Raw genomic sequence first — 16,570 nt, 5'->3', positions numbered from 1 at the left:
TAGGTGTTTTTCTTGATGCTTTTCTAAGTTTTTGTTGGATTGCTTCAACACGCGGTTGAAAGCACTTCAAACGACTCTCATGGGCATTCAATCCAATTATAACTGAAATCTTGAGTTTATGTACGTTTACTAGGAGGGTAATGTCAGGTGAACTATCTTTTTGTGCATCTATTTGTGCATCTATTTGCATTACATTTTATGTGACAGTTGATATAACAGAAAATGCAGATGGCTACTTAAAAAGGTGAGATGTTGGTGGTACTTAAAAAATATGGTTCACCAAGTAATACCAGGACATACAAGGTTACCTTTGAAGTTGCCCATATATTGTTTTTCTCAATGAAGCCAGTAAAATGCAACATTTACAAGAATTCCTGTGCATTTTTAATTTGAATAATTTACGAAAATGCAATTGTATTTGAAATGCTATTCTCATTCTCTTAATGATGACCGATATTTTTAAAATAAGCTATTGTTATTTTCTAGAAAAGTTACCATAAAGCTATGCAGTATTTGATTTTTTGAAAAGCAATTGTCTCGAATAGGAAAACTATTGTCGATGAACTGAAAAACTACTGCTGCCGAATCGAAAATTGTCTCCCCCACTCAAAATCTATGACTGCTTTTATGCCAAACTCAACTCGGTTGGATTCCCGCCGTCCGGCCATCTTTCAACAGAGAACCAGTGTAGATGTGTTCCACTTGCTAGCTTGAGTCTACCTATACCCTTGGATTGTCGATTGATCAATGGTGACAACAAATCGAGCCTCGAAACTCATGATCCTCCAACGGCTTTTCTCTGTTTTCCAACAACTCTAGTGGCACTCATCCAAGCATGAAAATTGATTCTCTCATCATGAATTCATGATCAACATCTTCTATAGCATGAATTTTATCTTTAGTCCATATTTATCAATTTCTCTCTTGTTCTGTGCTGCTCCCTTTCATTTTTAATTTTCTTACTTTTTTCTTCTTTTTTATTTTTTGAGTGGCCTAATGGAGAATGGAAATATATGGTGGTTTAGAAAATAACAAGGTAACCGAAAGTGACCTATCTACAAGTTTTTTTTTTTTTTGAGAAAACTGTCAACGTAAATAAATTAAGAGGTAAACTCCTTGGATAGTACATCAACAATACAAGCTGGAGGCTCGAGGCCCCAAAATAAAGAACTAGAAGAAGAACAAGCAAAACGAGCTAAAGTGTGAGCCACAACATTGGCTTGACGATAAGCATTACTTGAAACCGCTTTTAAGGAGACTCTAGGCTTTTCGCTATTTTACTGATTGTAGTCTGTTAATGCGGGCATGTTTGGCTTATATTAAATTTTGATGCCAATTGCCGAAAGCAATGCAAGACAAGCAGCCTAAAGCTCAATGAGCTGTGCTTGAATGTACTGTAGGTTATGTTCATAGCAGAATGCAACTACAACATTTCACTTGCATGATCAAATTCATGTCGAATATACCCTACATTGTTTCTTTCAACAAAGGAAGAGAGTTGTATTTGCGGCATATGCTTTGCAACTCGACTCATTTTCATATGACCCTGAATGTAGTCAGACTATGCTTTTCAATGCAAAAATCCCAAGTAGTTCAGTCACGTTCATTCGTTAGCTGTACACAGCTTTCTGTACATTGCTATGCCGCCTTCTCACATGTGGCTTTGACGTACATTAGGCCAAAAGAAGAAACAGAAAAACAACATAGATAGTTTCATCATCCACAACACAAAAACAAACTGTGCAGCTCCTCAATGGCTTATAAATACCATGCTACCAAGTCAGCCATTGTCCACAAACAAAACCATATTAGCCACTCTTAACTATCCACCATATATGGCTATGACAATGAGGTTGGTTCAATTACTGATGATGACCATATTAGTTCTTGCTCTGGCCACCTCCAAAAGGGTCTTGGCAAGTGATCCGGATATCCTTTCGGACTTTTTACTCCCACAAAACAGCTCAACAGTTGATGCTAGTTTTTTTACATTCACTGGATTTCGCGGAATATTTGATCAAGCACCCAAAACCTTGAAGACAACAAAAGCCAGCATGGTTGAGTTTCCTGCTCTCAATGGCCAGAGTGTGTCATACGCGGTGCTTCAATTGCCTCCACAGACACTCTTCCCACCTCATACTCGCCCTGATGCAACTGGACTTCTGTTCCTTTTAGATGGTTCCTTGGAAGTAGGCCTAATAGACACAAAAAATAATCTGTATACTCAAAAGCTTCAGGCTGGAGATATGTTTGTATTTCCCAAGGGATTAATACATTATCAGTATAACACTGATTCTCAATTGCCAGCCACTGCCATTGCAGCATTCGGAAGTGCAAGTGCTAGAGCAGTTGCGGTGCCACCTTCTGTTTTTGCTTCAGGTATTGACGATGTCATCCTTGCCAAATCCTTCAAGACAGATGTTGATACTATTAAGAAGATTAAGGCTGGCCTCACTAGCTAAATTAGCTACCTGCGGAATGATTCAAGACTCCAATAACTAATTCATGTTGTTTTCTCTAACATGCAAAGCTGGATTTGTTTAACTACTCTAATGTTGTTTACTTGATTATTGCCGTTTCTTTTTTGTTTTAATGTGTATGGATTCATGTTACTTTTGTCTTAATCTATTTCTTAATAAAATATTTCTATTCATTGATAAGATCGTAGCTTCTATATATGATCAACAAAACTAACAGAATTACTAGCTAGGTATTCTAAACTCATTGCCACTAGTTACTACTACTAGGAAGGCTAGAAGCCACTGAAATAGTCCAGAATGTATTCTCTTTCTGTTGTAACGAATGAAATTGTTTTTATTAGGACCAGCTAAACTTCTGAGAATTCAGAACTTAAAAAGCATACATGTACTTCATTGTCACCACTACAGTAAATTGCACTACTACACAAAGTGAATCAGACAACAGTCAAAAGCCTGTTGTCTGAATGAAAATGGAGATGTTGTAAACTGGCGTGTTGTCTGATCTCCCCCTTCAGACAACATTCTTTTTTAATTGTCTCTCTGGTCATTCACACAACATGTGTATCTAAATATGTGTTGTCTAAATTTACCAAATTTCGATTCATGACAGTAGTCTGTTGTCGGGTATGAACTCAGACAACAGCTTACTGCAAGGGTGTTGAGTGAAATTCACCAAACACAACAATCTTTCCAAGCTGGTGTTGTCTCCTAAATATCTTCAATGACAATATTGCACGAGACTTGATGTGTGAAGTAAACATCAAACAAGCATTTTCGATTACCAGATGTCGTGTCAAATGCATTACAAATATCAATTTGCTCGAAATGGTGTTGTCTTGCATGAACCTCAGACTACACTTCCGATTACCTTATGTTGTCTGCATCTTATCTAAGATAACAATTATCTGGATTTCGGTGTTGTCTGAAATTCAATTCGTATGACAATCTCTTGGATGCATGTGTTGTACCGGATGAATTTCAAACCACACATTTTATTTTTCTTGTTGTCTGAATTAATGTTATAAAACAAGTTTGAGGATGCTAATGTTGTCTGAATGTTATTTAAGATAACATTTGATGTTGATGAATTTGTTGTCTTGAATGAACCTCAGACCACACTTTGCTAGACGCCGATGTTGTCTGAATAGCTTTAAGATGACAAGTTGCTAGATAAAAATGTTGTCTAAATTTTCCTCAGACAATGTGTTATGTCTTTTTGGACTTGTGTTGTGTGATATTTTGCATTACAACAGTTACTAATCCTATATATGTTGTTGGAATCGAATTTGCCCAATTGATATGGAAATAGACTGATATGAAATTCGAAGTTCCAATTTCATTTACCACATTCTCATACATCATTCTCACAAATCTTACATTATCAATTCAAAGTACTAGCATCAACTCATGTCCAACCAAATCTAAAGAACAAGGTCTCAACTGAACTAAAAAAATATATGGGTACCCAAGTACCAAGTACAATGCTTACATATATGTCTTGACCACAAACTTTGTCCACTCATTTCTAACCACATCCATATCTTCTTGGGATATGCTTCTTTGCCTCTTCTTTCCCACTGAAACAAAAGGGTTTGCACTTAGTAATTGACAAAATTGCAGAAAAGAATCTATAATTGTCATTGAGCATTATGTATTCTGGCCAACCTTGAAATTTTTTTGTAATTTGAGCATTACATATATGCCACTTAGTAAATGACAACCAAAATTTCAATAACCATAATCTAAGCAACCAATAGCAACCAAAATTAAATATATGACATTTACCAAAACACATGCAAAACAACAACAACCAAATTTTCGAGCAACCAAAATTTCAAGCACTTTGGACTTTCCTGACATAATCCAAGCAACCAACATCAACCAAAAGGATATATATACATATTCACCAAAAGACATGTAAAACGATAGCAACCAAAATCAGAAGGTAAAGGCAAACAGCAGTCTATCTCCACTATGAATTTTTTTCAATCAAATACACACATGCAAATACCTCAATTTAACTTTTCAGTTTCATGAGCAGAACCAAAAGCAGGAACAACCAAGTCCAAGAGACTTGAAAATTTCAGAAACTTTATCATGCACCAAACCCCCAAAATCTTCCTTCCAAACACAGTTTGCCTTCCAGAATATCACAGCATACCAAAACAACTAGCCCTGACCAATTTTTTGATATTTAAAAGAACACAAAATAAGGTACCAAACAAGGAATAAAACAACTTTCTCCGCTAAACAATTAGGCAACTGGACATAGATATAAGAACTAGATAAATGGTTTTCAAAACTAGTTGGTAAAGTCAAATTGCAAGACCTTTTAAAATCCAAGAGCGATAATAGCAGAGTGCCCAAACTCCCAAAAATAAGTGCTAGGAGAAATCAGAACATGGTTCACTGAACAATCGCTTACTCTTACGAGTCTAAACATAAAAAAAGTAAAAAAAAAACATTAAAAAAAAGAAGCATAATTTCAGATATAAAAGTCACTCACCGTTTTAAACTAGTTCTTCCTCCTCACCCATTCAAAAACGAATGGCAAAACCTCCACCCATTGCTATATTGTACAGCCGACAACCAAAATTATCTCAATCTTCATTCTCTTCTTCTTCTGAAATCCAAACCCATCATAAACAGATCACTACTCTCTTCTGTTTTTCTTTCCCTATTTTCTTTCTCTTTCCCGTGCTCCCTCTCTTCTCTTCTTCTTCTTCTTTTTTCTCCCTGATTCCTTTGCTTTTCTCCTCCTCCCTCTCTTCTCTTTCTTCTCTCTTCCTTTTCTCTTCCTTCCTCCCTGTTCCCTTTCTTTTTATTCGATCCGACTCCCCCTTCTTCTTTTCTTTCTTCTCTTCTTCTCCATGTCTCTCTTTTTCTTCTTCTTTCCCGTCTCCCTCCCTCACTATAGTCGGCATCCAACCCTTCTCATCTCCCAAAAAATTTTGTCCCGAAATTTGCAAAACCTGAATGACCACAAGGTAACAAACAGCCTCAAAAACTGAACATAATTCAAAATCAAAATAACTAAAATGTCCCAAACTGATGTAGATAAAGTCTGAACATCCGCTATAGGATACTTAGGATTCTCAAGTTAAAAGTCTAACTTCAGTAGCAAAAGAAACTTGGATTGCCATAAACCAAAACTATGATTGTTTAAGAGTTGAAAAGACTGAAACTTTAATATTTTTAAGTTTAATTACATACAGAAAATCACTCACACATACTTGATGAGTACAGTTACAGATACTGAAGTTTTGGCAAATTGAATACTTCTTTACCTGTAAAAAATCTCAATTAGATTACATATAGAAATTGAAGAGACTAGCTATATCCTAATATACTTAAAACAGAAATAACACAGCAAAACAAGGAATACCTCAAGTAATAATTGATGTAAAATGAAACAGACAAGAAAAAAAGGATTCCCCTAGCTCATTATTGCCCTTCTCCTTCGATTCTAGCTCAAAAACAAAACAAAGAAATTTGAGAAATCGAGAGTTAAATTTGCAGAAACACTTAAAATAATTGCCATTGTACGACCTGGAAATTCTTCCTGATTGTGAATGTTTCTACCAGCAGTACCTGTAAATGGAGAAATAGTGTGTGACTCAAATTAGAAAGTAAATCCAAAGTAATTGTTAATCTAATCTGTCTCCTTCTTGTTGGTTTCAATTTTTACCAAGTTCAAAAGATATTTGAAGGTGCACTTGAGACTGATTAATTCAACTCCAAGCTCGCAATCTGCTCCTATATCATCTCAGATTCAAAGTAGTTTAATGCAGTGATATATAGTTAGTAACACCCATTATCACCAGAAGCTCCATATTCATATCAATTTTAAAACAACAAAATGAAAAGAGAAGTTCCACATAAACATATGCTTGTCTATGTGAAGGAGCAGAAAGATGACAATATATGAAAAATGACACAATTAAACCCAATTAAACCAATAGTCCAATAGAAAGATGATAATGTCTTTGCTTTACACTCTTTTATCATTACTGTTTTGATTTAATTGGGATGCTTATTTATGTTCGTCTTCTTTCTGTTACATCTTCACCTTTACCAATAGAGAGTGTATTGGACTACAATCTCACCAAATTTATCTTCACATATATATCTAGACATTATTCTCTGTGCAACAGTTCATCAATGTACAACACCAAGACTACAATTTCATACATTATGATGAAAAAGAATTCAAATTGAATTTCCCATTCCTTCATCGTTTTGCTCAATTTTTTTGGTAATCAAATAGATAGATGCATGCTAATGAACTCAAAAGAAAAAGGAAGAAAAGAACCTGATTAAGGTATTTGTCTGAATCAGATAAGGCTGCCCACTCCTATTCACCAAGAACTCAAAACCTAGCTCACCTCTGGTTGGCCTTGCTCCATTTTCAGTGCACACCTGCAGCACCATTTTTAACAGTTTCAAAAACATATATTATACCGTAAAATGCAAGTACACAATTGTACAACCACTGAAATAGGCGTATGATTTACTTCTACAAAAGAATGCAGTATTTTATTTTAATGGGGCCTTCATTTACATAGCATTCATTGTATGATCATAACCCAATTGAGTAAAAACATGAAAATTTAGGAGCTACTGACATACCCAATCCACCAAGAGTCTCCCCCTTCGTCTCTAGACCGTCTTTAGGATTCAATTTTGAAGAACCCCCAATCAATTACAAATGCGACTCATAGAAACAGTAGTGTTTCTTTATTACAACGCTGCCAAGGAGCTTCTCCTCCTTCTCCAGCATCTCAAGTGTCTACACCATTAAAGAAACAAAAATTCAGCAGAAAAATGATTCTAATACCAGATAAAAATTCAAACTAAGGCTAAAATGATTCTAATAGCAGATAAAAATTCAAACAACTGAATATGGGAATATCATTCTCTTAAATAAGTTGTACTAAAAGGTTTGTTAGAAAAAGTCTGAACTCAGGAAGATTTGATATCTTTGAATGTTTAGTATAAAATGAAATAATGTCTACAAAGTTAGTTAGTGGTGGGTGGTACATACTTGCATATTGATCGGAGACTGAATGACTTCATCCCTTCAACAATTTTCAACATGTCCACGATAAGCCTAATATAGCTTTCTCTTTCTCGGGTATCCTCCCTGAAAACTCAGGCCTGGGGGTTTCAAAGCCACAACAATTTCATGTAGTGGTAATCATATATAAACTCTAGCATATCATATCTGCAAATTTTATATTAGATCAAAGAATCAAAACCCCAAATTTTACATTAAAATTGGGAAATCGATTAAATAGGGTTTAGAGTTTAGATAAATGTTTGCAGACTAAACATCTCTTTTCTATTTGTTCCCAACCCAATCTTTCTCTCTGAGAGTGTCAAAAAAGTTTGGTTCTCGGAGCTATTGAAAAGCTAGAGCATAGACTACAAAAGAAAACCAAATTACATACATGAAGAATTGAATCAGATAAGTATCAATTAACAAAAGAAAGAAATAACAAAAACTTTCGCTTTCACAGATTGTAAAAGTCGAGAAATTGATAATTGTTGCTAAAAACGTGAAAACAAATGACTAATAAAAGGAAATGACTTCAGCTATATCAACTTACCAAGTGTTTGCTGCTGCTGATTTTGATGGCTGAGTGTGATCTTCTGTAACAATGGGAGTCGCTCCCACAATCTTGGCAACTTTTGTTGAAAGCTCCTTGTCTTCTTGACATGCTCTCTGTATCTATTAAGTTCAACATCAAGCTTCTTGATCTTCTCATCCACTGTATCGCCCCTTTTATTAATCTATTTGTTTGTTTGCAAATAAACCAACAACTTTAGCACAGAATATACCAATCTAAAGCTAAAACGCCTAAACAAGAAATCCCACTGGTCATTGAATGACCTAGAATTAAGCCCAGAACCATTTAAGCCCCAACAGTAATACAAACACAGAAGGAAGCTTATCAATCACTGATTAAAGTAACCAACAATAGCCCCAGGGCATAAACAGAAAGAGAGAGAGAAGAGAACGAACCCTATTGGAGGCATCTCCAATAGAAGAAGGAGGCTCTTTATATTTCTTGACACTGACACCGGCAGCGATAGTGAGAGAGATCCCGAGACCGGCGGCGATAGTGAGAGAGATCTTGGTGGCGGCGATGGCTTCTCAAGATAATTGAAATCGACTTCGAGCTGAGGCGGCGGAGAGAGTAAACTACCGGACCAAGTAGCGACTTTGAGCTGGACCGGCGGAGAGAGAGAGAGAGAGAGTGAGAGCGAAAGTGAGAGGTGAGAGCGAGAGCGAGAGAGATTGGGACTAAGAGTGAGAGTGAGAGCGAGAGTGTATCGATTTCACTCTCGATAGGCTGGTGAGATGGTGAGAGTGAAAGGGAGGGAGAATGACCTAATTTTTTTCAACTTAGGAGGGAAGTTTTTTGTTTTGATACGACTAAGGGAGGGAATTGAGCAGATAGGGATTTGTGTTTTGGCTAGAAAATAAATGTAAATTAAATTTTTTTTTTTTTTTTTTTCTGATTTCTCAGACAACATATGTCCTAGTAAGTGTTGTCCTAAAGTTGTCAATTTCAACAAATTCCAATTGATTACAATGTGTTGGCTGAGTTTGAGAACAGACAACAAATATAACTAACATGTCGTCTGACTAACTCAGACGACACCAAAATGTCGTATGTCGTCTGTTACGTGTCGTCTGATTCACTTTGTGTAGTAGTGTTGTCATCTTCGGCACCCAGTTTCACTGCCCTTAATTCACCTGGTCGGGTTCAGCAAGAGCACCATTTCATTTCAGTTTATCAGTCTTGTTCTAAAACGTCATTTCTTTGTGAAACAAAGTCTATACATGAACTTATTGTGAATTGATTGACGGAATCTATGTTGTTTTAGCAATTTAGCTGCAGCTGTTGAAGTAGCAACAGCTCGAATGAGGTTACTTGTGGCTGCCGTTACCAACAAGGAAGACCTTTCCGAGGTAGGTCGTATTGTAGAGGATTGCCAGTAGCAAAACAACTATTTAGGGAGTAGATGAGTAGAAGGATACGACTTCAAGGGCCAAAGTGACAGTGACAATCTCCGTTCGTGTGCTTTTAAGTCAACGAACTCAACACAACACATTAAGGAGGATGGGAAAGAAAAAGAACAGTATACAACTTGGTTTCAGAGAACATTTCATTCTGCAATACCTATAGAAATGAGAATAAGTTGTCCAGAGAATGACTGTAACTAGAGAAGTATCTTCAATTTATGTAATTGACAGCCTCGAGAAGTACAGCCACCAGAGCAGTCATAGAAATACGCACGAAAGAGAGAACTTCATACAACATGAACATAAGAAAGCAAGAGAGGATAACTCCTTCAAAAGGTGCAACAAAATATACTTGTTTCCGTAGTAGCAGTAAGACCCTGACTTGTCCAGCTTTGTAAACAACAAAATGTACACTAAATCAACATCTAGCATTCGCTACTCCACAAATCTCAAAGAGTTCCTATTTACTTCAGAAGATGGTACAGCAGGCACCACGCGTGAAACTTCCCGCTCTGCAGCTGTATAAGAAAACAAAAGTAGAGAAAGATCAGCTGCCTCTCTAATCTGAGCATATTCCAATTTCAGCAAGTGGAATAGTTTTAGTATTGGACTGATGACAATGTAATACCTGCACAGCATAAACCCCATCATTCCTGTGAATCCTAGTAATCCTCGAAAGTGAACCGGTCTGAAAGCCTACAAGAAAAAGAATAGGATTTTTGATCTATTAGAAAGCACCCACATGTGCTAGAGGCAGGTAAACAAATATATGCTCAAGTTAAAAATGCAGGCAAGTACCAAAAGTCACTGGTTAGAAACTATCTTCCAAACATATCATTTTTCTAGTTATGTTCCAACAAGCCAATTAAGTACCATCCACAGACCACTGTTGATGATACTTCAATAAACTTAGCTTCCTATGAGATGGGCTGTATGAAAATTCAGAGTCAAATGATTGAAGAGAAAGTTGGAGGGAGATTGCTTTTATAAATCTTTTTACGTTCTACTGAAACACACCAGTCTATATAAAGTCTTTGATAAGAACGCACAAATAATTTAATTTGAGTGTGCTAAAAGATACTATTATGCATATACCCTCACAAGGCGCGCATATACCCTCACAAGGCGCACAACGAATCTTAAAAAGTAGTTGACTGAATACCTCCCACCGGAACCATGGCCTCGCCCTATGACAATGTGGCCTCGTCCCCCGGCACCCTGGCCTATACCTCCTGCAAAATGGCCTCGACCTCCAGCACTGTGGCCTATACCTCCTGCAACATGGCCAAGATCTCCTGTGATGAGGACAAGACCTCCCGCGCTGTGGTCAAGATCAGGGGCACCATGTCTACAATAAAAAAAAAAGTGGCATTTAGAAATTTTCATATAGTAACAAAGTCATAGAAACTAAAATTCTCATTTACACATATCATCAAATCTCAGTACCAAAGGAGAGGACGACAGTGAGAGAAAATTTGATTCTCATCGAAACCTACTCTTATGATTACACTTCTAAATAGCCAATCACAGAATACAGCAACTCAAAAAGCAATCTATCAAAACGAACATATTAAAATCCTAAACAAAACTTCTGCAGGAGGCCTAATAAACATCTATGAGATCTCTTGTTCCCCTACTTAGCAACAACAAGCCAATGCTTCTTCCCCTATGAGATCTCTTGTTCATGCTCCCAATTGGGGGTATATATATCCTGTTGATAATGCTTTTCTTCAGTCTGAATAGAGAGTAGTTTTTTGAAGATCTTCCTAAGCAAATACTCTGAATAGAGGGCTTAGTGCTCATGATTGCTTGCGTAAGGAGGGTGTGTCATTTATGGAAGCTATGAGTGGTGGTGCTTCTGCAGTTGCTTCATCTATTAGAAATAAACTTCATATGTCTACTCCTGCAAAATATCATGTGTTGGATATGAGTCTTTTTCTCAAGGTACCTTTATTTATTGCGTCATCTGATGAGGAATATGATCTTCCCTCTCTTAAGGCTTACAAAGAATCTAATCCTATAGCTATAAGCTCTCTGATAGTAACTCTGTGTGCTCTAGTCTATGGTCTGCTGAGTTTGACTTTTCTAAGTTTCGAGCCTTGTTTCTCAATGATGGATATGTTTCCATTATAAAAAAAAAAAAGGATTAAATTATGCTTACTACCTTGTATTTTTAAGCAGAGCCGTCTCAAACTTTTCGGAGGCCTTGTGCGAAAGTTTAAAATGCGGCCCTCTAATCCTTGATTTATTAAAATGCTGTGTTTGAAACGATCGAGCCGTCTCAAACACAGCATCACCAAACAATCCAAGCAAATCAATGTGTTATGAGAAACCTGATTCTTTGAAGAACAAAGTCTCAAAGTATAGCATAAGACTCTTGAGTTTCCTCACTCCTTGATCTCTCCAATCCTTGATTTACATTTCTCAATTTCCATAAAATTGCTAGGCCTTTGCAATTTGAAAAACAAATCAAACCATTAGGAGAACTATACTAAAGAAACATTTATTTATATGTGGATACAAATCAATTAATCATACCTGAGTCATGACTAGGGTGTAGGGATTTCTGATGAACTTCATTTTGCCTCTAAATCACTAATTGAAGAATGAAGACTTGAAGTGGGAGAGAATTAATCTGGGATTTTTTTAGAGTAATTAGAGAATGAAAAAGGATAGAAGAGATCGATGGGAATAGAGAAGGGTCGATGAGAATTGAGGGGCCTGGCCATGGCATTAGGTACGTACCAAACTAACTAGCTAATTATAATATTGCATGTATGCATTTAATTTGTATTTATTCAGTACGTTCTTGATCAAAGATAATTGTTGGAAGTCTTGGTAGGTACAAGGACGAACAACCCGTGGTCGGTGTCACCGTGACCAACTACACATTGTCAGAGAGAGAGAGAGAGAGTGTGTGTGTGTGAATGCAAAGAGCATAGGATAAATATTTTAGAAAATTACACAGTAGCACCAGACCAAAGATATAAAAACAGAAAACCCACCTTCAAATAGATTTATACAAATAAGGACACGAGCCCAAACCCAAAAACCAAATGAAGCAGGCCTGGCTCCCAATTTTAATGTAAAATGACCAAAATGCTCAATTTGATGAAAAATTTACGCGCATGCCATTGAGTGAATAAAACACCCAATACACGGGTAGTTATCAAATCAGAAACCCCAAAACAATATCGTTCCCAAATCTGAAACCCTACTATTACAAAACGGTATCAAATCGATCAGTAGCAGAAGTCAAATTCGACGAAGACTAACCCAAGAAATCAAGTCAGCATACTCCCCATCTTAATTTCCAGCAAAAAAATCGGTAAGTTTGGTCAGATTTTGAATCTCGTTCATAGGTTTTGCTTCCATTTCATGAAAATTCAGTGGCGAACATTTAAAACGATCTTGAAAATGCAGGTTTTCATCTTCGAATCAATAGCAGCTTGCATAGAAAACTCTTCTCAAGGTTTTCATCTCCGTATGTCTTGAATCGTCTTCCGCGCTCTCGCCTCCAACGGCATGCTCAACTGCGTCAAGCAAGGGTCTTGGTAGCCCGTCCCCAAAACGGTGCGTGTCGTCTGCTGGTTTTGCAATTTTTTGTTTATTTGATTCTCAGGAAATGAAAACGTTCATCTATGTTGAAATGATAAGGATAGTGTTGTAGAGAGTTGTGCAAGTTTGATTCACTAGTGATCAAATTTTACCCTATGGTGGAGTAATTAGAGTGGTACTCTTTGTTCTGCGGTGGTCTTAAATGTCTATTGAATTTGAATTTTGATTGTTGACATCTGGTGGTATTCTGCCATGACAGTTACTGCATTGATCAAAAATATTTGTGCTGATCCATCATCATGATATGATAGTCATTGTTATATTTGTTATTGTTTTGTGGGTTTTGATCTATATAGAAGTTAATGGAAAATGCTTTAGAACCCACATTTCGGCCAATATCCGATTACGACGATTTGATAGGTTAGTATGAGCTTTTATCTGTTGTTATAGGTTATGCATAGTTGTTTTTTGTAGTGGGTAAAAGTGGATTGAGAAGTTAACAAAACATTTTGGTGTGGTGAGTGCTACTGACCTAGAAGCGTACTAATGAGCAATGTTAGAATAAATGTTTTGTTAGATGGTTAGTTAGCATTCAGCTATGAATACATGTAATTTGGTAGCTGCTTTTGTTGAAAAGAGAATGTAATTTCCAGTCCTTGTTTTTGTTATAGTTAAGAGAGAAATTTTACAAGAAAGTAAGAACTATTGGTTACAGTATCAACATGCATTTATCTATGAATGAACCATTGTATGAGCTAATTACTTTCCTTATTATGGTAGGCTTTTTGGTTCCTAAAGAAGTCTATATAGCAGGAAACTGTGTTTTGCTAAGTTCATGTGGTTTTGGTCACTTTGTAGTGGCTATGGATATATTAGTGTTCTGAGTTTCAATTATACTTTTTAGACACCAGCAATTCATTTTTATAAGTGATAGTTCTACCTAGAGTGTAATGCTTCAGTACTTAAGGAGATAAAATTGTTAATATTGCAGTAGCAACCTAATACATGATTGATCCTTTGATTTACTCATTCTTGATTTGGAGCCAGTAGCAGTAGCAGTAGCGGCAGCGGTTGGAATAGGGGAAACTATTGATGTAAGAGGAAGCAAAATATGGCGGGAAGCGCTATCGAGAGTTGCGAGAGGAAGCAAGCTTAACTAGAGAGGCTGTGGGATGAAAAGGAAAAAGTGACAAAGAAATACAAACAATTGAAGATAAAACTGAAGAAGAAGCAAGAAGAGATCAAAACTAGAGAAACAAATGCAGCGTAAGATAGAAGACGGTGCTACTGGGAATGAAGATATTTTAGCTGTACAACTAGAGACCAACATCAACATACCATAATCTTCATTAAAATATAGTACTTATATGTAATAACTAATATTGAATGTAATATCATATGCTACTGCTACTGTTGAATATGCTACTGCTAGATATGCTACTGCTCAGATAGCCATATTGCATGACCTAAAGTTGTGGTGGCCAAGTTGATCACTGAAATTAAATTTATTCCTGTAAATTTTGAAAATCTTTAATTTATCACAACAATACAATGTCATCTGCTACTGTTGAATATGCTACTGCATAAAAACAGTCATACATGACAATTTATCCCTACAATACTCATTTCCTTAAGAGCTCAAAAAATTAATTTGAGGCACATCTACAATATAAAATTGGAGTGTGAACATACATATAAAAAATAAAAAAAAGTTTCAAAGATCTATTAAAGATTGAATGTAATGCCATGTGCTACTCTGCTACTGTGGAATATGCTACTGAAGATCTATTATGGATTGACAAATCCAATTGCTCATGCTCATGCTACTGCTACTGATCCTGCTCCTGCTTTTGCTATTGCAAATGAAGCTGCTATTGAACCAAGAACACGTTCAGCAATAAAGAAGCAAAAGAATCCTGCTACTGCTACTGTTCATGCTACTGCAGCGAGTGCAGTAGCAGGATTGGACAAGTGCTGTAGCAGGATTAGGTGATGATGAGTGCAGTAGCAGAACACGAGTACGAGGGCAGTAGTAGAACTGGACGAGTATGAGTGCAGTAGCAGGATTAGGCGATGACAAGTGCTGTAGCAGGATTAGGTGATGATGAGTGCAGTAGCAGAACACGAGTACGAGGGCAGTAGTAGAACTGGACGAGTATGAGTGCAGTAGCAGGATTAGGCGATGACAAGTGCAGTAGCAGGATTAATTTGACGAGTGCAGTAGCAAGATTAGGCGATGAAGAGTGCAGTAGCAGAACATAAGTACAAGTGCAGTAGCAGAACTGGACGAGTATGAGTCCAGTAGCAGGATTAGGCGATGACAAGTGCAATAGCAGGATTTGACGAGTGCAGTAGCAGGATTAGGCGATGACGAGTGCAGTAGTAGAACACGAGTACAAGTGCAGTAGCAGAACTGGACGAGTATGAGTGCAGTAGCAGGATTAGGCGATGACAAGTGCAGTAGCAGGATTTGACGAGTGCAGCAGTAGGATTAGGCGATGACGAGTGCAGTAGCAGAACACGAGTACAAGTGCAATAGCAGAACTGGACGAGTATGAGTGTAGTAGCAGGATTAGGCGATGACAAGTGCAGTAGCAGGATTTGACGAGTGCAGTAGCAGGATTAGGCGATGACGAGTACAGTAGCAGAACACGAGTACAAGTGCAGTAGCAGAACTGGACGAGTATGAGTGCAGTAGCAGGATTAGCCGATGACAAGTGCAGTAGCAGGATTTGACGAGTGCAGTAGCAGGATTAGGCGATGACGAGTACAGTAGCAGAACACGAGTACAAGTGCAGTAGCAGAACTGAACGAGTATGAGTGCAGCGAGTGCAATAGCAGGATTACGTGATGACGAGTGCATTACCGGAAGAGGGGATTTGTGTTGGGAAAAATACTAGTGAGACGAAGTTTAGAAAATTTTGGTACTTCAAAATTGTGGAAATTTCAATGGATATTTTGCTTAAATTAAAATTTAGAAAATTTGATGGAAGTTTTGATATATGGGGTAAATATTCGTATCTAAAACTAGTTTTGAAGATATTTTGGAGAGTTTAAAATATCGATAAAGCTAAGTTACGAAAAAAAAGTAATATAAAAAATATTATTCTAAAAAAAAAAAAAAAGTAACATAAAGGGATTATTCTAAAAAAAAAAAAAACTAACATAAAGGAATTAGAAGTTAAAAGAAGTAGTTAAGGGTAAAAAAGTAAATTAACTCATGACATGTGGCAAGTGGAGAGCAGATTGTCCTTATTTGTAATATTTAATCCTTATAAAGGGATTAGAAGTCAAAAGAAGTAGTTAAGGGTAAAAAGGTAAATTAACTCATGACATGTGGCAAGTGGAGAACACATTGTCCTTATTTGTAAGATTTAGTCCTTATATGTTTAATTCAATCTTTAAAGGATGTATTTGTTATGTCATTTTTTGTCAATAACTTATATGTAATTTGTTATAAATATTTAGTGTATGGGGCCCTATTTTTTCTTTTAAGTTA

General features: G+C 36.7%; 1 protein-coding gene and 1 long non-coding RNA gene across 4 annotated transcripts; one reads left to right on the top strand and one right to left on the bottom strand.

The window, feature by feature from the left end:
- The first annotated feature begins 1,847 nt into the window (after window positions 1-1,847).
- LOC112168726 (germin-like protein 9-3) lies at window positions 1,848-2,462 on the top strand. Its single transcript, XM_024305661.2, has one exon. The coding sequence runs from the start codon at window positions 1,848-1,850 to the stop codon at window positions 2,460-2,462; it is 615 nt and encodes a 204-aa protein (XP_024161429.2).
- A 2,971-nt stretch (window positions 2,463-5,433) lies between these two features.
- On the bottom strand, window positions 5,434-8,112 carry LOC112181810. Of its 3 annotated transcripts, XR_005804942.1 has the most exons (6): window positions 8,090-8,112; window positions 7,525-7,704; window positions 7,110-7,269; window positions 5,866-6,071; window positions 5,714-5,767; window positions 5,434-5,452 (listed from the first exon to the last, which is right to left on the bottom strand). It is a non-coding gene; the product is annotated as an uncharacterized LOC112181810 (long non-coding RNA). The 3 variants fall into 3 exon arrangements; XR_005804941.1 differs by lacking the exon at window positions 8,090-8,112 and having other exon boundaries at window positions 7,525-8,081; XR_002929114.2 differs by lacking the exons at window positions 5,434-5,452; window positions 5,714-5,767; window positions 5,866-6,071; window positions 8,090-8,112 and adding an exon at window positions 6,553-6,899 and having other exon boundaries at window positions 7,525-8,081.
- Between the last annotated feature and the right edge of the window lie 8,458 nt (window positions 8,113-16,570).

The sequence above is a fragment of the Rosa chinensis genome, chromosome 1 (genome assembly GCF_002994745.2).
Source record: "Rosa chinensis cultivar Old Blush chromosome 1, RchiOBHm-V2, whole genome shotgun sequence".
Classification (NCBI taxonomy): Eukaryota; Viridiplantae; Streptophyta; class Magnoliopsida; order Rosales; family Rosaceae; genus Rosa; species Rosa chinensis.
Note: the sequence above shows the minus strand (reverse complement) of the source record. Positions and strands in the feature narration are given on the sequence as shown.

What these genes read in the sequence shown, in the direction of transcription:
- LOC112168726 (XM_024305661.2), top strand. Translation starts at nt 1,848, where the DNA reads ATGAGGTTGGTTCAATTACTGATGATGACCATATTAGTTCTTGCTCTG.